The following is a 21,061-nucleotide window of genomic DNA, read 5'->3' as shown; positions in this document are numbered from 1 at the left end:
CTCAAATTCTCCCAGAGAACAAGTGTGCGAATGTGCTGGGGCTGAATACGTCTGGCATTCCGTGTGACCGGGCCTGGCTGGGATTGTCCAGGTCAATAGAAAAGATCTTCCAGCATTAAGAGCTTTAGCAGCACGCGCGTCTACAAATAACAGCTATAAACCAACCACTGTGCATGTATATCACAAGATAAAGACATATCTAAATTAAGTATACTTATAACTTTAGTAACTAATGGTGATCGTGTGTTAGATACATATCCAGTCAATATATCAGATCAAGTCAACGTCGCCAAACCCGACTTGTCAACATTCCCGTAAATCCACTGACTAAAATTGCTGGGCGCAGCCTGGTTGCATGGAATGCCAGACGTATTCAGCCCCAGCACATTCGTACACTGGAACAGCTCATGCTGGATATCAGTGCCATAGTATGGCAGTCCCAGAGTAGCATTCACGCTGGTGATGTTCACATCCTTGAACTTGATATTCGGGCACGGACGCTCATCCGAACAGTACAGCGAGGAGGCAATGTTGAACCGCGAGGTGCCGTGGATATTCTCCCACGTCACGTCTTCCACCTGCAGGGTGGAGGTGTTGCAGCCCTTGTTCGAGTTGGCCGAGTACACGCACTGCGAGAGCTGGATGGGCAGGCCGACGTTCTCCATCTCAAAGTTACGGAAGGTGACGTTCTTGACTAGGCCGGTGCCGCCGCCGCCCCAGTCGCCGTTGCTGGGGGTGAAGATGCGCGTGCCCTGCCAGGTTTTGATATAAGCGCCGTCCATGGCGTTTTTGATGCGCACGTTCTCAAAGGTCGTGTTGAGGTTGTAGTCTGGTGTTTCGGGGTACTGGCCGATCGAGCCGATGGTGATGCCCGTCCCGCCTTCGCAGTAGATGTTCCTCGCGAGCAGGTTGGTCGTGTTGCCCTTGGCGGCGATGCAGTCATCGCCGGTGATGATGGTGGCGTTCTCCACGAGCAGATTGTCGCTCTGCCAGGAGTCGTATCCGTCTGTGTTCATGGTGCCCCATTTGCTGTTACTCGTGGCGTTGACGAAGAGGTTCGTCATCGAGACATTCTTACTCGCCCAGACGAAGGTCGCCCAGAACTGCGGCTGGATGATACGCAGTCTGTCGACGAGGAGGTTGGTCGAGTTGTAAAAGGTAATGCTCATCGGGCGACCGACTTGGTTGGACTCGTTCTTGTTGGCGTTGTACCATTCCTGGCCGTTGCCGTTGTAGAAACCACCCTCACCGTAGAAGCTCACGTTGGTGCCACCAAAGAGCCACGCGGTTACTTGGTCCTGCAGGACGACGCTATACGCGTGCGTTCGCCAGTAGGGGATGTTGGTGGAGAAGCGCAGTTCGCCGCGCAGACGAACATCGCAGTTGAGCAGGTTGGTGGTGTTGAGGACGGTGTTGACGTGGAAGACATTGTCGGTGAAGATGACTGTGCCGTTTGTACCGCACATGTCAAAGGCTTGCTGGATGGATGGGGAGTCGTCCACGGGTTGTCCGTGGTAGACGAGAGATTCGGGGTACAACTTGCACGTTGTCCCTTCGTTGACCACCCAGGCCTTGACCAGGGTGACCCACAGGGTAAGGAGCCACAGATTCATTTTCAACAGGCTTGTCTATTGTCTATATATCATGGCAAAAGAGGGAAACAGCCCTATATATACCTAGGTGAGTAATGAACCATGAGATATTTTCTTCATACCCCCACGTGGGGAACAGCGTACATCGACATCATCGTATCTGCAGGCTAAGTCAATACCCGCAAAAGAATTGCACATGGCATGCACCTGCAGAGTTGAGACGGCTGTTGGAATCGACTGTCAAAAGCCGATTAGGCGGGGTGAAGAACACACACTGTTAGTCATACCCCGCTTCCTGCAAGGGTTATACTCGATGCGGTATATTGGTGGTGATCCTCATCTGTCATCAGTTAGTTTCGAGGTGTCGGACAGGTTCCGTGATGAAGATTAGGCAAACCAATCTTCTCCACGACTCCCCGCACATAGAATTCCCCGGAGTCGGCAGCCTCGTCACGAACAGATATCGGTATCAGCCGCCTCGGGTTGATCGGCAAAATAAGCTCCGGGGATTTATTTATTTAACCGTCGGCTGTGCGCCACCCGTCATGGCATTGCTTGATTCTCTGTAAGATTCTTTATAAATTATAATGGATATATCAGTAGGTATGCATTATACTATATGAGAAAGAAATAAACCACCCTGAGTTTATCAGACTACCCTTTCAACAGCCCCCACTCTACGGCAAACCCAAGGTCTTGGTTGAGAACATTAAGATGATTCATTATGTTCTCTTTCACAAATATATATAGGGAATGGCCGATTAAGGCATGGTGATAAGCCAGGAGACATATAATCAAGAATACACATGGCATTGTGCAGTAGAAAGGGAGACTGAACATACCTGATGAGGTCATCCATGGCCAACTCCATCATCGATCTGATTGGCCACTCTCTGAGCCCCTGACCCACTGAAATCCAACATCTCCCTTGAGCATCTGATATCAACATCGCTGCACCACCATGTTTGAATGCACCCAGTGTGGAAAATCCTATCAAAAAAGAACACATCTATCTCGACACCAGGAGACGCGTAGGTTGTCAATTTCTCATGCTGAGCGGATGCTGACCTGTCAGACGCCTATCTCTCATTCAACTGTCAATTCTGCCAGAAAGCTTTTTCCAAATCGTATGATATTGTCCGGATTGATAAGATGAAGCTAACATCCGACAGAGAGGTAGCACGACGACATAGCCAATCATGTGCGAGAAAGCATAACCAGCCGCTGCCTGCTGCCAGTAAACCTGGTCGGAAACGACAGTCGTGCGATGGCTGTTTTCTGGCAAAGGCAGCTTGTGATCGAAAGCAGCCATGCTCGAGATGCCAGTCTATGCGGCGAGGGTGTACTTTTGCAAGTCAAGGGGAGAGCGTAACAGTACTCGCTTCGACGACAACGACGCGATCATCGTCCCTGTACTTTCCAGGCAACGAAGAACCCTTTGCCTTTCTGCGCTATTTCACAGACCCCTCGGTACAGATGGATAGACTGGCGATTGGAAAGACAGCCGAATTTTCAGTCCAGAGAAACCTGGAAATGCTCTATTCGCATCTCGAACACGCGCTCATGCCTGTCAACTTTCCGGCCGTCCCATTCATGGGTGAAGGCTTGTCTGGTGGACTGTTCGATGAAGCAGAATCATTCTCTCCTAATCTTCTGAAGCAATTGAACGAGGTCTTGAACGAACTGGTCCAAGTGTCCAAATCAATGGCCTCGAAAGAGAAACCCCTCGACATGCTGGACCTCACCTCGCTCTTCACAGCCCCGAGCCTGTTCATCTTCATCTCTGTCTTCTTCCACTCCCTCCACTGGCATCTCCCCGTCGTGCATTTTCCCACCTTTGATCCGGGCAATATCTCCAACATTCTCCTCCTAGCCATCTGCCTGACGGGTGCATCCTACACCACACTGCCGCATGGAACACGAATCCCACCCAGTCTGCTCGATGTGGCCGAAGAGCTTATTTTCCGGGAACTCGCCAGCCTGTCTACAATCTCATTGAAAGACCCAACGCAGTCACTTCCAATCGTTCAGGTCATACAGAGTGCGCTTATTATTGAAATGCTTCAATTCGGCCAGGACCGGAAAGACACGCGACGCCGGATTCGAATCTTCCGCCATCCATGCCTGGTCTCTGTGATGCGCTCGTTTGGCTTTTTCCAGTTACGACGACGAATGGCAGTCCGGGTTTGTGATGACCATACGTGGAGGGAAATGGTGGCGGAGGAAGTGTGCATACGGTATGTCTATATACATCCAGGTTGCAGTTGCTTTGATGCTAATGTTATAGACTCGCCTGCTGGGTCTTCCTAGCCGATGGATTCCTGACGGTTTGCTTCAAAAACCATCCCTCGTTGTCGAGCTTTGAGATGAATTGCGACTTTTCGTGGCCTACTGCTTTGTGGGAAGCTGATAGCGCTGCTTCTTTTAATAATATTGTTGCTGCAGATACAGCACTCTCGCCATCGCATTCATTCCCAGACGCTTTGGGGCAATTACTTTCCAATTCCATCAGTGATTCGATACAACTGTCTGTAGAGCATTTACTAATGCTCATCTACGGTATGCTTCCCCCAACCAGTTTACAGTTTAGCACTACTAACATCTACAGCAATAAACATCCTCGCCTTCCAAGCTCGCGCAGGCCTCCTCGCATACCTCCCACTGAAGAGCATTTCCAACGCCGCCCAAAACTGGAAGAAAATCTGGGACGGCACTGCTTCTTCACTAGGCACAGAGCGATCCCTCCTTCTGGGTTACCCACAGCACGCGGAGGAGCTTTGGCGACTGGTTTCTGCGACGCTGGATATGGCTACGAGGGATGAGGGGAGGATTTGTTATTTGGATGGTGGGGCGACGGATGATTTGGATGATTTGCATGGTTTTATTCAGTATTGTGCGAGTCGCTAGGACTTGCTTGTTGGATATTATACATGGCCATAGCACTCAATCGTCCTTTTGAGAAACACTTCCATCTTTCTCTTTCTGGGCTTGTCCGAATTTATCCAGTCGTGGTTTATAGTATGTCCCTCCGAATCGATCCCAGAACGTCGTATACTGCCCGTAATTATAGTTAAAGTAAAGATGGTGCATCGTATGACACGCAGGACCATTAACCACCTTCGAGCTAGAAAGAAACTCGGCATCATCTGTCCCATCAACATCCATCTCATCAAACATAACCCGGGGGAAACTCACGAATAAACAACGTCCAAACCGTCACAAACCCAAACAACCCTAGATACGCCCCCTTCTGCAACGGCAAGATGAGCGGGAAAACATGATACGGCAGACTCTGCGACCACCCATCGATCGGATGAAACGCATAACTCGCAAACGGGCTCGGCACGATCCACCGATGATGCGGTTTATGCAGCCACCCGTACACGCTTCGATGATGCAGCCCGCGGTGGATCCAGTAGATGCCGGCGTCGGTGAAGAGGAGGAAGAGCGGGTATTGGAGGTATGTGTATGCGGCGAACGGGGCTTCGGTGGTGAAGTCGTAGAGTTTTGAGTAGCCGTGGATTTCGGCGAGGAAGAAGGGGACGGTTAGAAGGGCCATGACGGGCATGGAGGATAGGGCGTGTTGGATTTCGAGGCGGATTTGGTTGGGATGGTGCCGGGGGTGGTGGAGGGTTTTGCGGTCGAAGAGGGTGAAGTAGATGATTGTGCTGCCGGTGAGGTACATGGCGAGTCCGAAGATCCTGAGACATTTAGAATAGTAGTATGTATGTGTTTAGTGATAGTTACCATGTAATGAGAAACAGTGATATTGCTTGTCTGACAACATCATCTCTTTTCAAGACACTTGCATCCACCCACTGCGATGGCTCAAGGTGCATGTACACGTTCACATGTCTGTTGTGTAGAGATGCTGCATATGTGGTGCTGGATGCAGGTAGTATCGCAGCATAAAGCCTATCGAAAAGAAACGTGTCGAGGATATCGAGAACGACGTCCATGATGGCTGATTATGATAAAAGTTTTCTTGACAGTTTAGATCTTGTGGCATTGGCGTTGATTTATGTACGGGAATTACCTACATGGGAAATACCCACATGGAGTATACCTACACGGGGAATACCTACACGGGATATACCTACACAACATGCCACCCGGAACCACATCTTTAGCCAGTTGACATTGGAACAAGACATGCTTAAGGGGCTAAACAAAGTGCATGAGTTTCCGAGAGCTCCGCTGTAGCTACATCTAACCTTCACTTAACCCTCAAATCGGCTCTGTACATCATCACAGCAATTTAACAAACCCCGACCACAGTCCTTTAGAGGTGAAAATCCCCCGAGGATCAAGCGCCCTTTGAATCTCTTTCAGCCTCTGCTCATTCTCCTTACCGTAACCCTGAAAGATCGAATCGGCCTGCGCAGCAGCCGCATAGTTAATGTACCGATACCGATTCGCAACTCCCAGCTCTTCAGCTACTGCCTGGACCCTCCGAATCGTGTTTGCAGTCATTGTCTCAACGGGGGCATCATCGTGGCTGTGAGACCAGGCGGTAGAAATTAGGATAACTAGCAGAAGATCAGAAAAGAAGAAGCCAACAGTCATTAGATGAAGACTTACTAAACAGGGGCTCGTCACGATCAATGCCCAGAGCATTCCCGCCTCGCTGCTTCATTGCCTGAATGGCATTCTGCTGTAATGGATAGCAGATGAAGTTGGGAACCAAGCCGGACACGGTTTTGATTGCTTCGACTTCCTGCTCGAAGATATGAAGACCTTGCGAGAGGAGAGAGCGTGATGGGGACACGCTCAGGGTTGCGAATAGATGTCTGCGGGAATTAATTAGCCTGACACTGATGGGGGGGGTTCAAAGCCAATGTTACCGGGCAGTGCCCATCGGGCTGGAGTCGTTCACCAGGCTGCTGAGAGAGCCTATCGTCGTTTCCCTGCTTACTGTGGGTATCTGGTCGATGTCGTGGAAGACTGGAGGCTGCTGGACGGGGTCTGCGTAGCGTTGGGTGCCTGATAATGCAAAGGCATCACTCTCAGAAGTATACGTGTAGTAAAGATCGTAGCCCATATTCACATCCCCTGACAGAACTGGATCTGTGTATAGGTCATAGACCCTGTCAAGGACTTGCTCTGACTGGTTGGAAGAGTAGGAGGTCATGCTGGTAAACACCGGGCCCTGGGGAAAGGTTCGAACAGTAAATGCCGTAACGATGCCAAAGTTATTACCACCACCGCGGAGAGCAAAGTAAAGGTCTGGATTGTGAGTCTCTGATGCAGTGGTGATGGTTCCATTAGCTAGCACGACCTGCTTGTGTCAGTGATGATCTATTGAGTGCTTATAGTATACCCACCTCATACTCAAACACGTTATCCAACGCCCAGCCATACTTGTTGGAAAGGGGAGAAGTTCCACCACCAAGGGTAAACCCGCCTATACCAACAGTGCCAACTCGGCCACCAACAAAGGACAGATTGTGAGATTCTAGCGCCGAGTACACTTGGAGCGTATTGGCACCACCGCCAACACGCGCCTTGCCATCGCCCAAGACTTCTACGCCTCTCATCCGATCGAGGTCGACGGTAACACCGCCCGACGAGTTGGAGTCTCCGGGGTTTCGCGAGTGACCACCACCCTTGATGGAAAAGTGGCACCAGCGGTCCACGAGAATGTTCAGGATCTTGGAAACATCCCGAGCATTGGATGGCTCAACGCGGCAGGCTGGGTGGACTTCCTGTTGTTTCGCGTCCCATATGGTGAAGTTGTCGTTGCTGTAGTGGAAGGCAGATCCGAACGCTGTGGAAAGTTGGATACACTAAAGGAGTTAGATTGAAAGTGAAAAAGCGTCTGAGACGTACAGCCTGTTGACAGTTTGCAGACACTGTCTGGTTGAGATGTTCTGTGGCCGAGCCGTATGCCGCTATGTTGGCCACAGCAAAGAGGTAAACCAATCCATCCGTGACTCGCATGGTTGTATATCAAGATATGTAAGACTTAGGAGTTGAGAGTTTTTGAGTGCTCCTGCTCTGCCGGACTGAATAGGGATTCTGGGGGTTTATATAGCCCTCCATGTTCCGAGAGCTGGAGAGCCATGATGAATGTCATTAAGTGCCAAGAGGCTGTATGCCGATCCCAGGTCTCGTTAGTAGGCAAGGATGAGGATCGAATATTCATCATATTGGGCGTTGTTGATTGATTGAAGCCGTACAGAACACAGGTGGACCACTGTATCTCCGCACTAGCCTGATATAGACAAGTGTCATGCAGGCGTATGACAATGTGGGTCTGGTAGTCCATCATGAGTGGCTGGTATTTCCCCGGGTAAATCTGCATGATGACCTTGGCAACGTTGGCATTGCTGTTTTTGCATACTCCGTACCTTTACTCCTTGTCTCCTTTCTTTCAGTTCAATCGAGTTTTATTTCTGCCTAGAACCACAAGAAAGTTTCTCTTAACAGTGAGCAAGCCACAACATATCTGGCAACTACATGGAGCAAGGTATTCGGGCATTTTGGAACTATACTGAATGAAGAATGCGATAAGGAGCATATTGAAGGTCTGGTCCTCTCGAACTCTTGAGAAAACAGGCCGTATTTATGTCAATAATGAATCTATTTCTAAAGTAAATACAGTACTATAAGAGAATGTAGCGGGGTAATAAAATGAGAGAATCCGCATGAATATTATACAAATGAGATCTTATCGCTGCAGGTTGACCCGATATTAATATATCGGTAATTGCATCAAAAAGGATTGACGGTAGGGGACTCTCACTATCCTTTAACGACAACCCTCGCGCGACCCAGATTGTATGCCAGGGCATAAGAATCCTTTAATTCTCCATCCCGATGAGACGCCACTCTGATGCTGGGGATGTATACACCCGGCTCCGTGTACGTATGAGTGACATTCACATTTACCATTGCCCTGGGCGCTCCAAAGTCCACCGGGACAAAGCTTGCATTTCCATAAACATCCCACTCAACAGAAACAATCTTTCCAACATTATTCGGCACTTCGATGGAGGCTTGAAGAGTCACCGGCGATCCGACTTGAACTTCTGCCCGTGTGCTATCCTGTACCCTCAAATGAGCGACGGGCTGGATGCCACCACGTTGAGATGCAGATTCAGGGACTTTGACCTGGCCGTTCTGGATCGTATAGTTGGTGACGGATGGAGGCTCGACTCCCCTCTCCACCCAGGCGCTGAGATCACGCAGGTGTTGTTCGAACAGCCCGGTAAAGTCGATGAGACGGTATTTCACGGCATCCTCGACGGGTCCCATTTCGTGGTCAGCGTTGTCGGAGTAGTACAAACGGTATTGGTTGCTGAACTGCTTTCCAAGAAAGTTTTTCACTTGTGTGCGGTACCAATCGGCTTCCCAGGGGAACGCTTTGTTGTCCAAGAGGTTATCCATGACGATCATCTTGCCGGTGATGTTGCCAGTGTTGGTGCCGCCGCCACTCGCGGACTCAGCGAAAATAGGAGCTGTGAGGACGCTGCGCTGGGGATAACGGGGTGTGCCATCTTCATTGCGGAGGTAGTCCAAGACATGGTAGTCTCTGTCTGTCGGGAGCTCGTGTCGGTGGAAAGTATGCAGGGCGAGGTACCATCTGTTGTCGACGCGAAGCTTCACGCCGTCCTCCAGACAGTTCAGAACAGTGCTGTTGTTGTCCGAGTAGAGGATGACCTTTGTCGAGTCTGGATCCATGATGCCAGTGAATGTGCTCCCTGCACTGCATCCCGACTGAACGGTAAAGTCATACCAATTGCGCCGGGGCGCTTTGGATGGCGATACATCTACCTCAATGTCCACCGGAGTATTGTCTGAGCCACGATTAACCACACGAACAGTGGCATTAAAGTCAATCAAAGACTCTCGGAACAGCTCTCCCAGCGCGGACTCCTCCGTCCCCAGATATCCTGGCTGACTCCAAAAGTCATCAACATAGGTCGGATCCACCGACTTCATACTAGACGCTGCCGCTCGAAGAAGCTCATAAACCTGCGATCTGTTTCGACCGCTGCCGTCGAAATCCTCCCATGCAGCAGGTGGCATTCCCAACGCTGATACCTCTTCCCACACAGCACGCTGAGCATCTGTTAAAAACTCGCTCGGAGCGATGGTACTCCCAGGACGGACAGCATCTTGGATCTGCTCAGATACGTTCCCTAATACCAGCCCTCCAAACGAGGTGATTGAACATCCGGTGGGATCTGAAATCGGAATCCCCTGGATCAGAGGGACGCTTCCATCCCAGACAGAACGTGTATTCTCCATCGCACCAACCGTCTTGAAAGACCCGCCACTGCCACCGTAGATGTACCCGTAGATTCTCTGCGACGGCTGCTGGTAAAACTCCCGTGCTATCTGTCTGGATAGTTTCGCAACGGCCGCATCAGCTCGATATCCTCCCGTCCCGGCAACGTGCACAGTGTACCCGCCACTCTCAGCGCCAAAGCCAATTTCTCCAGACGAGCCCGCGGAGGGCTGTGTTGGGAACACCAATTGGAAGAAACGACCTTCCCAGCCTTGGTGCGGCATGTAGATGTTGAATGCGATTTCGGTGCCGTTGAAGTATCCAGATACCTTGCGGTGTGTGACAGGGTCCGTCTCGTCGGTATTGTTGGTATAGATTGGGGTGTGATAGATGGGGTCAACGCAGTCTGGGGTGATTTGCAATGGGCCATCTGTGCTGAGTGAGGTGCAATTTGGCTGGATGGCAGTAACCAGAGAGGCCATTAACGCTATCACAGTCAACGCAGCCATGTGGCTGGACCTATATATCATCAGCATGTATGTACCCAATCAGGGCAGAGAGATACCTACCAGAGATGCAGCCGAGCCATGATGATAGCACTTGACCAGAGTCCGAAGATGATTTGAAAGACTTTAACAAGTCCATTCTAGTCTTTTTATATTATATTCCGACATCCAGGCAGATTAGTTTCTATGAAAAAGGGGAATAGACAAAATTTGAAGTGGTGGGGTCAGTTACCGAAAAGGGAAATTCTGTCGTACTCGTAACTCTCCATGACGCAGATCATTCTTTTGATGTCACATTTAGAATGTTATTACAACAAATAATCACTAGGCATCAATGATATAGGCAAAACTAGGGGATTTCTATGTGTACCTTGTTACCTGTAATTATTAGCAGTGGAGTATGTGACTAAAATTGTACTAGATCGGAGCACCTTTAATGTAAGCATAACTCTAAGGGAAACTATTTATAGCTTTCTAGTATTTCATACCTCCACTTGACAGTTCAATCAGAAGCTATTGAGGCCGTGGCACTTCTCTCATCGGCAGGTTCTGTGTCCCAATGGGTCTAGTTTGGCCTTGTTCCCAGATGAATGGACGATTGCCAGTGAATGCAAAAGTCCGAGGGACTGATTGTGGACTGTTGCTGTTATATCCTTCTTGCGGTGCCATATACTGCCCAGTCTGGGTGTTTTCCATGCTTGCTGGGTTGACCATTCGTGAAGGCTCGTACTGGGTAGTAGCGTAGGTATTGGATGGGTGTAGCTGAGCGCCATCTCTGCGATCCACGGTATAGGCTGGGTCGTAAGCTGATTGGTGAGTGGCTTGTTGGGTTCGTTGAAAATCACTATAGCCTGGCGATGCCACCATTGGAGGGTATCCTGTACCGGAATATGCGAGGCTTGCAGGTCTTTGTCCTGCTGCATGCTGATCGATTGATGGCGCACCTTGAGGTCTGGTATTGAAGGCTGGCGGTGGCTGTCGCATCGAGGCAGACCGATCAGAAACCCTCCAACTCCGATGACGAGGAGTTTCGCCAGGACGATCATGACACGCAGGTCACTCCGAACTCCCTCTCTCCGCGCGAACTTCTGGTCGCTCACCCCCCGGGCATCCTCCAGATACCGATCAAACTCGGTCATGGTGAGGTTGACCGTGTTGAAGTGGTGAGCTTTCAACTTTGCAGGCCCATTTGGACTTTCAAAGCTGGCCAGACACTTTGCGATTTGAACGGCGTTGCGAATCTGCCGTCCATTTCACGGCCCATGACCATGTTCTCTTTCATGCTCGTCGTATTTCTGGCGCACATATTCCTCGCTCTCATCCTGGTCGATCAGAATGTGGCCCGCTTTAGCAGGCTCCCCATTCGGAGGCTTGTAACAGTCGGAAAGACTAGCCAGGTTGCTTTTCAGAATGGCAAGAGTGTCGAAGCGACTGAGATGGGATAGTACAGGCTGATGTGTACTCTAGAGCGGAATGCTTCGTCCAATGCACCCACGCGATTGGTAGTGAGGAAGAGAATTCCGCTGTAGTATTCCAAGATCCTCAGAAAGACTAGAATGAATTAGCTGACTGAAACAAAGATTCAATAGAGGACGAAGGACATACCAGAGACCATAGCATTGCGCTCAATGTCAGTTCGATCGCGCTGTGTCAGAAAGACATCTGCTTCGTCGAGCAGCAAAATGCAGTTCCATTTGTGAGCCAAGCGAAAGATACCTCGCAGATTCTTCTCAAACCCCCTCTGGCGTGATGCCCAAATCGCCACAGGTGATGGGGAACAGAGGCTTCTGATACTCAAGCGCCACAGCCTCTGCCGTTGCTGTTTTGCCCACTCCTGGAGCACCATGAAGCAAAACAATCAGTCCCCGGCCTTTACCACTGATGAAATCTGGCCTGTATACCCGTCCTTCTGAGTTTCTCTCTCGATCCGTCTCCATGAAGTGCGAGGAGATTGTCGAGCGGATGATTCTGCGGTAGTTCTCGTCCATCTGGATCTGATCGAGCGTCGCTCTGCTACCTTCGACCGACGGCGGAAAGCAGTCTATATCGAACCTGGCAAACTTTCATTCTCGCAATGAATAGCCAAAAACCCGTCGAGGAAGAAGAGCCAGATCTTCATTTGACCAGTTTTCTTTTCACAAAAGAGCCATCATGCCTCAGGAATCTGTCGGTCTCGACTTTCGCATCGGCTTCCTTGCAATGAGAGGTATTTTCTCGGATCGATAACCTCGCCGTCGACGTATTCAGCCCCTTTTTCATCCAGCTTGTCATGCCTACTAGGCCCCTTTGCCAATGTCCAACCGGAATAATGGTGAGGCTTAATCGGACATTCAATCAAATTCTTAAACCGCCGTCCTCTGGCCGTATCCTCCGACAATACCTTGTTGTAATTTGGATGGAATTTGAGAGGAAAGCAGGCAAGGGACGTAATCTCACACTCCCCCGGGAAGCTCTCAAATAGAACCCATGTACGACAGGCCATGGAGCCTTTTCCATCGTGGTCATAGCTATCCACATAGAGTACTGTTCTCTGATCATCCCACTTCACAGTCCCATAGGCACTAGGCACCTCGATAGCTCGAAAGTCCACCATTCGAAAGACCATTTGGCTATGATATTCATTGTGATCAGTAGTGGAAATGCTAGCCTGGTTCTCATCAGGGCGTGCCAGGGGAACAAAGACAAGATCACCCGGGCGGAACAGAAGAGAAATATCTTCATAGAGAACTCGTCGTGGCGTGTGTTCATTTGGCTCTTGAAATCGCTGGTAAATCGGCATGATGTTTTCTTTCACGAATTTGGAATAACATCTCATCAAGTAGCGTAGACCATGCAGGGTTATTCAAACTTATCTCATTCAATTTCTTCCTCATATCGTCGTTAAAGGAGAAGAAGGTTTGAAATGGATAGACAAAAATGCAGAAATCCTCAGGCATCTCGCAGTTATCATAGACAGCGCTTGTGTGGTATGAAGACGACCAGCAATGGAGCGAAGAGATGGAATACGTCACGGCCATGTTTGAGTATCTGTCTGTGTTGGATGCATGCGAAATGCCCGTTGTGAAAGTGCTCATGGCGTTTTCGCATCATAGTCTGCACGTAGCTGACAAGCTGGATGGGCTGCCATTTGTACAGTTTGTCTCGTTGGCCCCGGGGCATATCAGCTCCACTCCGTGTGTAGCTTCCGATGTCCTACACCAGGAGCTGGCTGGTGGGCGTGGAGGCAATTATATATATTGACACGAGGAATATTGTCTGCTGGTTTCTGTAAACCGTTTTACACTTCAGAGTAAGTTTGCAAATATGCGAATGAATGTAACCTAGTGATAAGCAGATTGGTAATTTTCTTTTTAGCAGTTACGTACTCTGTGCTCTCAAGACACTGCTAAATTCAACTTTGGGCTTCCATTGGTTTCTACATCCTATTTATAGCTTCTCGCAACCGTTATCTGTCATTTTAAGTTGATTTTAGAGTGTGCAGAGAACTAAAGCACTAGGTCTTGTCTCGTTTAACCCTCTTTTACCCCGCTCCGTAAACACTTTATAAATTGACGGGAACGGGATGAAAAAATAAAGAATAAAAATAAAAATGAGATAAAAAATACATAAAAATAAATAAAAAACTTCATACCTATCTAGAAACAAATTTTATTGAAAAATTCCTGGAGCGCAAGTCTCGGTGATGCAAATCATCAGGAGTGAAGTATGCTTCATCAAGCCAATTAAACAGGCAGCGGTGATACAAGCATAACTTGACCAGAAATTAATTTGTAGTTTTAATATTCTAGATCGTCCCCTCCCACATAAAATAAATGCGCCCCTGCATTCCGCAATTCCGGCTGGTAATCCGTCGCTCTGCAATGAGGCTGCGGATGATGACCGGAACATCTCCCGCACATTGCAGATCATCCAGTAGCCACATGGCAATATCCAGTGACACTGTGGCTGGGATGCAAAAGCTGCTCTTCAGCGTGGAGGTGGACGGGTGTCGTGGATTCGTCTGGGTTTGGCGAGATTCGACTTGGACGGTCTAGATTGAGTGGAGACTTCTCCCAACTGTTAAATTCAACCGCAGACTTTCGTCGGCCATGGATGGCCATGAATTCTAATTATAGCCTTTCTTCAGCCGTTAGCTGTCATTGATTAAGCTAATTCCGGGGTCTAGAGTGTATGCAGACTAGGTCTTACCTGGTCTCGTTTAACCCCTCTTTTACCCCGCTCCGCCAAACGAATACCAAGGTATAAATAGTAGGATGTAGTCTTTTCGCCGAGAAAAATTAATTTCCATACAAATCTCGATAATTCTGCTACAACCATGGCCCAAACCAATTCCATCGAGGAATTTCTACGCACGCCATTCGACTTTCTCATCTGCGGCGGAGGCACGGCCGGCTGTGCAATCGCAGCCCGTCTGACCGAAAACCCGGGGATCAATGTCGGCGTCATCGAAGCAGGGAAATGGCGGGCCGGAGACGAATTGGTGGACACGCCAGGTGCTTTCTCGCAGATGTTTGAAAACCCCGACTACGACTGGTGCTTGTACACGGCGCCGCAGCAGGCCAACCATGGTCGGATCCACCATATACCACGCGGGAAGCTGCTGGGGGGATCGAGTGGGATTAACTACATGATGTATGTGCGGGGGTCGTTGCAGGATTATAACGATTGGGCTGCGTTGGTGGGTGATGAGGGCTGGTCGGCGAAGGTGATGCAGCACTATATGCGCAAGCATCAGACACTGGAACCGATTGCTGCGGGCGTTGAGAAAGGAGCGACACCGCTGGTGGGGGAATTCCACGGCACGAGCGGGCCTGTCCGGACGGGGTTCAACGAGATGAATCTGCCTATCGAGGAGGATATTATCCAGGCATGTAAGGAGCTGGCTGGCATCTCCAAGGATGTCGTCGATCCCTGGAGTGGAGATCACATTGGGTTTTTCCGCACTCTGGGATCGGTTGCTCGCAGCGGCCCTGCGCGAGGAAAACGAAGCTATGCTGCTCGGGGATACTACGAGGCTAATCGACAACGGCCGAACCTGAAGGTTCTCTGTGAAGCACAGGTAAACAGGGTGATTCTGGATGGCAACAAGGCCACCGGGGTTAATGTTACTGTGGACGGAAAGGAATACAACATTCCGACCAGAGAGGAAGTGATTGTCTGCGCAGGAGCGGTGAAATCACCCCAGATTCTCGAGCTGTCAGGCATTGGCGATCCTGACGTTCTTGCAGCGGCTGGTGTTGCATGTGTCGTGGAGAACCGGGCAGTCGGTGCCAATCTGCAGGACCATTCGCTGACCCTGTTGGGATACGACGTGCAGCCGGGCGTTCTCACACTGGACACGCTACATCAACAGCCCGAAGCCATGCAGGCTGCGATCAAAGAGTATGCGGAGAATGGCAGCGGCCCACTGAGCAGTATTGCCAGCATGCAAGGGTTCTTCCCGGCCAAATCGATCATGTCTGAGACGGAACTGGCCGCAGTCATTCGGAGTATCGAAGAAACGAAGCCAGCGGATGCCTTCCACCAGAAGCAGCTCGCACAGGTCATTCAACACTTGAAAAGCGGTGATTCGGGAAATCTGCAGCTGGTCCTCGTTCCGGCGTCTGCGAACCTGCCTGGTGGCGTTGAGCACCAGTCTGTCCTGTGGCCGCCTCGACCGGCCGATCAGCCTGCTGGAGTGGCGCTGGCACTGTGTTTGGAATATCCGGTCTCGCGTGGCTACGTTCATATCAACAGCGCTGGTATGTTATACCCTGACACTATTTATATATTTTGTACTAACCTCAATAGACCCCTCTCGACCACCAGTCATCCAACCCAACTACGCCGCCCACGAGGCAGACGTCGCCGTACTAGCAGCCTTTCTCCGCTGGGCAGACAAAATCGGCTCTTCCAAACACGTCCAGCACTCCATCGCCCGCCGGTCATACCCGGATCCAGCATCCAATCTACAGGACTTTGACAGTGCCAAACAGGCCGTCCATGATGTAGTCGTCGGAGAGTACCATGTCTGTGGCTCAGTCGCAATGGGGGCTGCCTTGGACTCACGACTGCGGGTCAAGGGGGTCGAAGGGCTGCGCGTCGCTGATGCGTCTGTTTTCCCGAATAATGTCAGTGGGAATATCGTGAGTAGCGTTTATGCTGTGGCTGAGAAGGCGGCGGATTTGATCAAGGAGGATTTTGTTTCTTTGTCGTCGCATAAGCTATAGTTTATTTATCAAATACATCATCTGTAAGACAACACGTGGACCACTTGATGTCTTGTTACAGTTTCTATTCTCGTCCTAAACTGCAGCCTTGTGGCAGTCACTGCCAGCCAATCACTGCGCGAATCTTCAGACCTGCAAGCTTAGACTCGTGCACGCTAGTCCTAACACAGTAATCGACTCGGCATCGATTGGGGGCGGAAACACTAAGCCGAATATAGTAGCCAGATCGGAGCTTATTTAGAGGCTAAGCCTAATACAGAAGGGGGATCGGAGCTTAATTGGGCACGAACCATTGCGGCTCTCCCGTTCGCCGGCCTGATCTATACAACTGCTAGCTTTGCCTCCAATGAACGAGGCTGAGCCGAAGATGAATGACGTCGCTCGGGTATCTGGCCGTGATGAGAATCTATAAAGGAAGGACATCATTCTCTTGCTGGCTCTTATCCCACACACATTCCTCTCATCTCAGTCATATCAGCGAAGCCAGCACAGAGCCCAATACTCGTTGATTTCTACACCATGCGTTTCCTTAAATTTGCCCTCTTGGCCTGTCAGCTCGTTCTGCCAGTGGTGCGTATCTCATAGTAATCCTCCTTGCCAACGACTAACACGTCTTAGCTTGCCCAAGATGCCACCAACTCTTCTGCCATCTTCCAGCTCAGCAGCGACCCAGAGTTCGCCTTCGTCTTAGAAACCGTCATGTCCCTTGCCAACAATTACGGTGCACAGACAGGCGAGGTCTTGCGGGCTGCCAGCCAGATCACTCCCGGCGACTTCGAGAGCTGGTATGACCAGTTTGTATACCTAGGCGATGCCATCCACGACAAGGCCACCGCCATCAACGCCTCCCGCTTCCCGGTCTCAGCTCGTGAGGCCTACTTCCGCTCCTCCAGTTACTACCGCTATGCCCCCTTCTTCCTGCACGGAAATCAAAGCGACCCGCGAATCAACAAGATCGGAGCCCTCGCCGTGGAAGACTTTAACAAAGCCGCCGCACTGCTCCCCCTCCCCCCCGTGAATCTGAATATTCCCGCGTCCAGCCCCAACGTCCCCGGCGGCAACTTCTCCGTGCCTGTTCGGTTTTTCAAGGCCCAGCGCGGAAACGCAAAGCTACCCACGCTGGTTCTCAATGAAGGATACGATGCCGCCCAGGAAGATGTCTACCATGAACTCGGCCTCGAAATCCTCAACCGCGGCTGGAACGTCATCACCTACGAGGGGCCCGGCCAGCCTACCGTCCTGCGCGATCAGAAACTCGGCTTCATCCCAGACTGGTGGAACGTCTTGTCCCCCGTCATCGACTACCTGGAGACCCGTGACGACGTGGACATGGACCACGTCGCCACCGTCGGCGTTTCGTTCGGCGGCCAACTCACCCCTCTCGCAGCGACCCGTGAACACCGTTTGTCTGCCGTGATCTGTGTCGACGGCATGACAGACATGCATGCCATCTTTGCGGCGGAGCTCGGGGCAACCACCATCGCGCTTTATAACAACGGCTCGTACGCGGAATTCGACAAGTTAATCTTGGCCGCGGCGCGTAGTTCTTCGACCCCTACTTCCGCCCGCTGGGCCCTCGATCAATCGCTCTTCTCGTTCAATACCACCAGCCCCTCTGTGTGGTGGGGGCGTTTGGCGGAGTTTACGATCAACTCCACCATGTTGGCCAACATCTCCTGTCCTGTGTTTGTTGGCGAAGGCGAGAATGACAGCCTGGGTGGTCAGGCAGTGAAGATGGCTAGGACGCTTGGGAACAAGGCCACGTATAATCTCTTCCGGACTGATGTCGGGGCAGGTGAGCACTGTCAGCTTGGTGCTGAGGCTCAGCTGGCTCAGGTTACGATGGACTGGTTGGATGAGACCTGGGAGCATGTTGCCTTGCCAAAGAATCTTACCAATGTGGTTTATTAATATTTTGGCGGGTGGTGATGATTTCTTTATGTTTTTTGTTTTAGTCCCTATTATAATCAACATTTGTTAGACATTGTCCAATTATACATCTACATTAAATAGTATTGCTCCTCTATTTATACTTTGCCTGCACAGCCCTATCTCGTATTGGCTGTTGGCAGTCTTGGCAGCGCCGCATACTTCCCGATTTGATTTAATGTTATTTATAATTCGTATTTTAATTGTTTCCTGGGCAAATCTCTGCTAACATTTCCCAGTTAGGATGTATGGAGCGCCTGTCGAAGCAATGCCACGATGCTTAGAGATATATTCAGCACGATGTTCTGGGTACGAGGTGTATAAATTGTCTGAACGAGCAGCACTCATATCATCATCAACACATTATTCATTATCCCCATTTTCTTATAAAGATGCTTTTCAAACACTTAATATATTTTGCCAGCCTAACTGGTTACGTCACTGCCTCCAGCCTGGACTGGGCTCCCTGTGGCACCAACACCACCCTCCCAACAGAGTGCAGCAACTTTACCGTCCCCTTGGACTATACTCGGTCTGATGCACGGGAAACACTCGATCTCCAGCTCCTCAAAGTCCCAGCTCTCAAGCAGCCTCGCAAAGGAACTATTCTCGTCAACTTTGGCGGGCCAGGCTTGGAGGCGCGGTATACTTTAGCTGAGATGGGAGAGATACTTCAAGCGTGAGATTCCTTCTTCTTCATTTGACATGATAGGATGCTTACAGGATATAGATTGACTGGTGGTCACTACGATCTAGTTGCCCACGATCCACGGTATGTTTACTTGATTCATACCTAAACATAAAGGGAAACTTACCATGGCCTCAGCGGAACAGCAAACACCCTCACCGCGAAATGCATGGACAACGACACCGAACGACGAGAATTCTTGAAAAATCTCCGCTTTGGCGATCTCGCTCAACCGTCTGATGCAAAAGACCTTGGAAGACAGTGGGCCACTGCCGCTGTTTTCAGCAACACCTGCTCCAATTCGTCGCTGGGGGAGAAGGGCGCCCTCATGAGTACGGCTTTTGCTGCTAGAGATTTGATGCGGATCGCTGAGGCGGTGGATGAGGATGGATTACTCCGGTATTGGGGTAAGCATTTTCCTGACTATCTAGTTCTGTAGAAGCAGATCCGGCTGACTATTGTAGGTTTCTCGTATGGAACTACGCTGGGAGCAACAGTTGCCGCCATGTTCCCTGATAAGATGGACAAGGTCATTTTGGATGGAAATATGAATGTCCATGAGTACTTTACTGGCTTGTATGTTCTTCCCATTTACATCCCTCACCTCTCTGACTGTATCCAGTGATAAACAAGTCTGGGCCGACGTCGACATGGTCTTTTCCAGCTTCTTCGACCAATGTCTAAAATCCGCAGACAAATGTGCGCTGTCCACTCGCAACATGACAGCCTTTGATCTCGAAAAGACAATCTACAACCTCATCGACGACATCAGAGTTAATCCGCTCATTCATGAACAAAACATTATTGACGATAGCTTACTCAAAACATATATCCGCTCCAGCCTCTACTCTCCACCCGTCTATCCCGCTCTTTCATCCGCCCTCAACTCTCTCCTCAACGGTAACACGTCCGCTTTCATGAAGATCTACAACGCCCAAATGTCCGGCGATGCCATCTTCGGCGATATTCTCCCCAACGATGCCCCCTTCGCCATCCAATGCGCCGATAAGAAGATCGATAAGAGTACATTATCCGACATCCTGCCCGATATGTACGATATGGTCGGACAAAGCAGACTTCTCGGCGAAGTCGCCATTGGCCTGACTAGCATCTGCACGCAGTGGAAGGTCAAAGCCAAGGAGCGGTACAGTGGGAATTTCGACGTCAAGACAAAGAACCCAATGCTTGTTATCGGAAACACATACGACTCGGCGACTCCACTTCGATGTGCTCGCAATACCACTGCCACGTTTGAGGGCAGTGTCTTGCTTGAACACGGTGGATGGGGAGTAAGTACCTTGCCTATAGCAGACCCCACATTCAGAATAGAATGAACGAATGACTAACGATTGAATAGCATGCTACCCTAGCTCATGGCTCTTCGTGTACGTCCAAGGCTATTCGGGATTTCTGGATAAACGGTTCGCTTCCTGAGCATGGGACGGTCTGTCCACCGGATTATGCTCCGTTTGAATCGGGGTCGTTGAGGGAAGTGTTAGTTAAGAATGGGTGGATCAAGGGGGAATGAATCAGTGTATTCAAGGCTGGGCGGGGAGGCAATTCAATGTAATAGATATCTCGTATATGGTTTCACGATGCCATTCAGAAATACGTCCAAACTGGCATGAAAGTAATTATCAAGAAAAAACAAGCAATCCAATGGTTCTATCCGGTCCACTGCAGCCAGCTGGCAACAAGATCGAACCCGCACTGGCAGGCCAAAATAGGACCACGGGAGCTCCGTGAATGCGCCAAAGTGTCTATTCCATGTACATAAAACTTGGATATAGTTAGAGTAAAGCATTTATGCAAGACCTATTTCATTATGCAAAACTATGCAAGTACTGCAGCTCATAGTAATCATGTTGATTCACGATCCTATGTGCCTTGTCTGTTGCTAATTC

At 50.1% G+C, this 21,061-nt stretch overlaps 11 protein-coding genes across 11 annotated transcripts; 4 read left to right on the top strand and 7 right to left on the bottom strand.

The window, feature by feature from the left end:
- Window positions 1–180: 180 nt before the first annotated feature.
- On the bottom strand, window positions 181–1,950 carry ASPWEDRAFT_470508 (uncharacterized protein). The gene is made up of 2 exons (XM_040836894.1): window positions 1,737–1,950; window positions 181–1,666 (listed from the first exon to the last, which is right to left on the bottom strand). The coding sequence occupies exon 2, from the start codon at window positions 1,611–1,613 to the stop codon at window positions 276–278; it is 1,338 nt and encodes a 445-aa protein (XP_040691481.1). The 5' UTR covers window positions 1,614–1,666; window positions 1,737–1,950; the 3' UTR covers window positions 181–275.
- Window positions 1,951–2,553: 603 nt separating this feature from the next.
- ASPWEDRAFT_171266 (uncharacterized protein) lies at window positions 2,554–4,499 on the top strand (the record flags this gene model as incomplete). The annotated part of the gene is made up of 5 exons (XM_040830748.1): window positions 2,554–2,623; window positions 2,668–2,719; window positions 2,765–3,829; window positions 3,880–4,151; window positions 4,201–4,499. 5 exons carry the CDS (start codon window positions 2,554–2,556, stop codon window positions 4,497–4,499), a joined length of 1,758 nt encoding a protein of 585 aa, XP_040691480.1.
- ASPWEDRAFT_39537 (sterol desaturase family protein) lies at window positions 4,244–5,559 on the bottom strand. Its single transcript, XM_040835111.1, has 3 exons — window positions 5,340–5,559; window positions 4,788–5,293; window positions 4,244–4,738 (listed from the first exon to the last, which is right to left on the bottom strand). Exons 1-3 carry the CDS (start codon window positions 5,549–5,551, stop codon window positions 4,536–4,538), a joined length of 921 nt encoding a protein of 306 aa, XP_040691479.1. The 5' UTR covers window positions 5,552–5,559; the 3' UTR covers window positions 4,244–4,535.
- Window positions 5,560–5,754: 195 nt separating this feature from the next.
- ASPWEDRAFT_182630 (FAD-binding oxidoreductase) lies at window positions 5,755–7,532 on the bottom strand (the record flags this gene model as incomplete). The annotated part of the gene is made up of 5 exons (XM_040831929.1): window positions 5,755–6,121; window positions 6,174–6,382; window positions 6,437–6,870; window positions 6,917–7,378; window positions 7,422–7,532. 5 exons carry the CDS (start codon window positions 7,530–7,532, stop codon window positions 5,841–5,843), a joined length of 1,497 nt encoding a protein of 498 aa, XP_040691478.1. The 3' UTR covers window positions 5,755–5,840.
- An 804-nt stretch (window positions 7,533–8,336) lies between these two features.
- Window positions 8,337–10,414, bottom strand: ASPWEDRAFT_27150 (uncharacterized protein; the record flags this gene model as incomplete). The annotated part of the gene is made up of 2 exons (XM_040832960.1): window positions 8,337–10,344; window positions 10,395–10,414. 2 exons carry the CDS (start codon window positions 10,412–10,414, stop codon window positions 8,337–8,339), a joined length of 2,028 nt encoding a protein of 675 aa, XP_040691477.1.
- Window positions 10,415–10,867: 453 nt separating this feature from the next.
- ASPWEDRAFT_27149 (uncharacterized protein) lies at window positions 10,868–12,319 on the bottom strand (the record flags this gene model as incomplete). The annotated part of the gene is made up of 5 exons (XM_040832959.1): window positions 10,868–11,572; window positions 11,636–11,794; window positions 11,827–11,882; window positions 11,937–11,976; window positions 12,068–12,319. The coding sequence occupies 5 exons, from the start codon at window positions 12,317–12,319 to the stop codon at window positions 10,868–10,870; spliced, it is 1,212 nt and encodes a 403-aa protein (XP_040691476.1).
- Window positions 12,320–12,328: 9 nt separating this feature from the next.
- On the bottom strand, window positions 12,329–13,237 carry ASPWEDRAFT_470450 (uncharacterized protein). Its single transcript, XM_040836893.1, has one exon. It carries the CDS (start codon window positions 13,144–13,146, stop codon window positions 12,481–12,483), a length of 666 nt encoding a protein of 221 aa, XP_040691475.1. The 5' UTR covers window positions 13,147–13,237; the 3' UTR covers window positions 12,329–12,480.
- Window positions 13,238–13,910: 673 nt separating this feature from the next.
- On the bottom strand, window positions 13,911–14,407 carry ASPWEDRAFT_470442 (uncharacterized protein). The gene has a single exon (XM_040836891.1). The coding sequence runs from the start codon at window positions 14,238–14,240 to the stop codon at window positions 13,980–13,982; it is 261 nt and encodes an 86-aa protein (XP_040691474.1). The 5' UTR covers window positions 14,241–14,407; the 3' UTR covers window positions 13,911–13,979.
- A 239-nt stretch (window positions 14,408–14,646) lies between these two features.
- ASPWEDRAFT_27147 (GMC family oxidoreductase) lies at window positions 14,647–16,540 on the top strand (the record flags this gene model as incomplete). Its single annotated transcript, XM_040832958.1, has 2 exons — window positions 14,647–16,072; window positions 16,122–16,540. The coding sequence occupies 2 exons, from the start codon at window positions 14,647–14,649 to the stop codon at window positions 16,538–16,540; spliced, it is 1,845 nt and encodes a 614-aa protein (XP_040691473.1).
- A 519-nt stretch (window positions 16,541–17,059) lies between these two features.
- psoB (hydrolase psoB) lies at window positions 17,060–18,495 on the top strand (the record flags this gene model as incomplete). The annotated part of the gene is made up of 2 exons (XM_040831928.1): window positions 17,060–17,110; window positions 17,159–18,495. 2 exons carry the CDS (start codon window positions 17,060–17,062, stop codon window positions 18,449–18,451), a joined length of 1,344 nt encoding a protein of 447 aa, XP_040691472.1. The 3' UTR covers window positions 18,452–18,495.
- Window positions 18,496–18,848: 353 nt separating this feature from the next.
- ASPWEDRAFT_739023 (uncharacterized protein) lies at window positions 18,849–20,891 on the top strand. The gene is made up of 6 exons (XM_040839394.1): window positions 18,849–19,148; window positions 19,200–19,241; window positions 19,296–19,564; window positions 19,622–19,733; window positions 19,780–20,446; window positions 20,515–20,891. Exons 1-6 carry the CDS (start codon window positions 18,862–18,864, stop codon window positions 20,683–20,685), a joined length of 1,548 nt encoding a protein of 515 aa, XP_040691471.1. The 5' UTR covers window positions 18,849–18,861; the 3' UTR covers window positions 20,686–20,891.
- The last annotated feature ends 170 nt before the right edge of the window (window positions 20,892–21,061 follow it).

This window comes from Aspergillus wentii (assembly GCF_001890725.1).
Source record: "Aspergillus wentii DTO 134E9 unplaced genomic scaffold ASPWEscaffold_3, whole genome shotgun sequence".
NCBI classification, from domain to species: Eukaryota; Fungi; Ascomycota; class Eurotiomycetes; order Eurotiales; family Aspergillaceae; genus Aspergillus; species Aspergillus wentii.
Note: the sequence above shows the minus strand (reverse complement) of the source record. Positions and strands in the feature narration are given on the sequence as shown.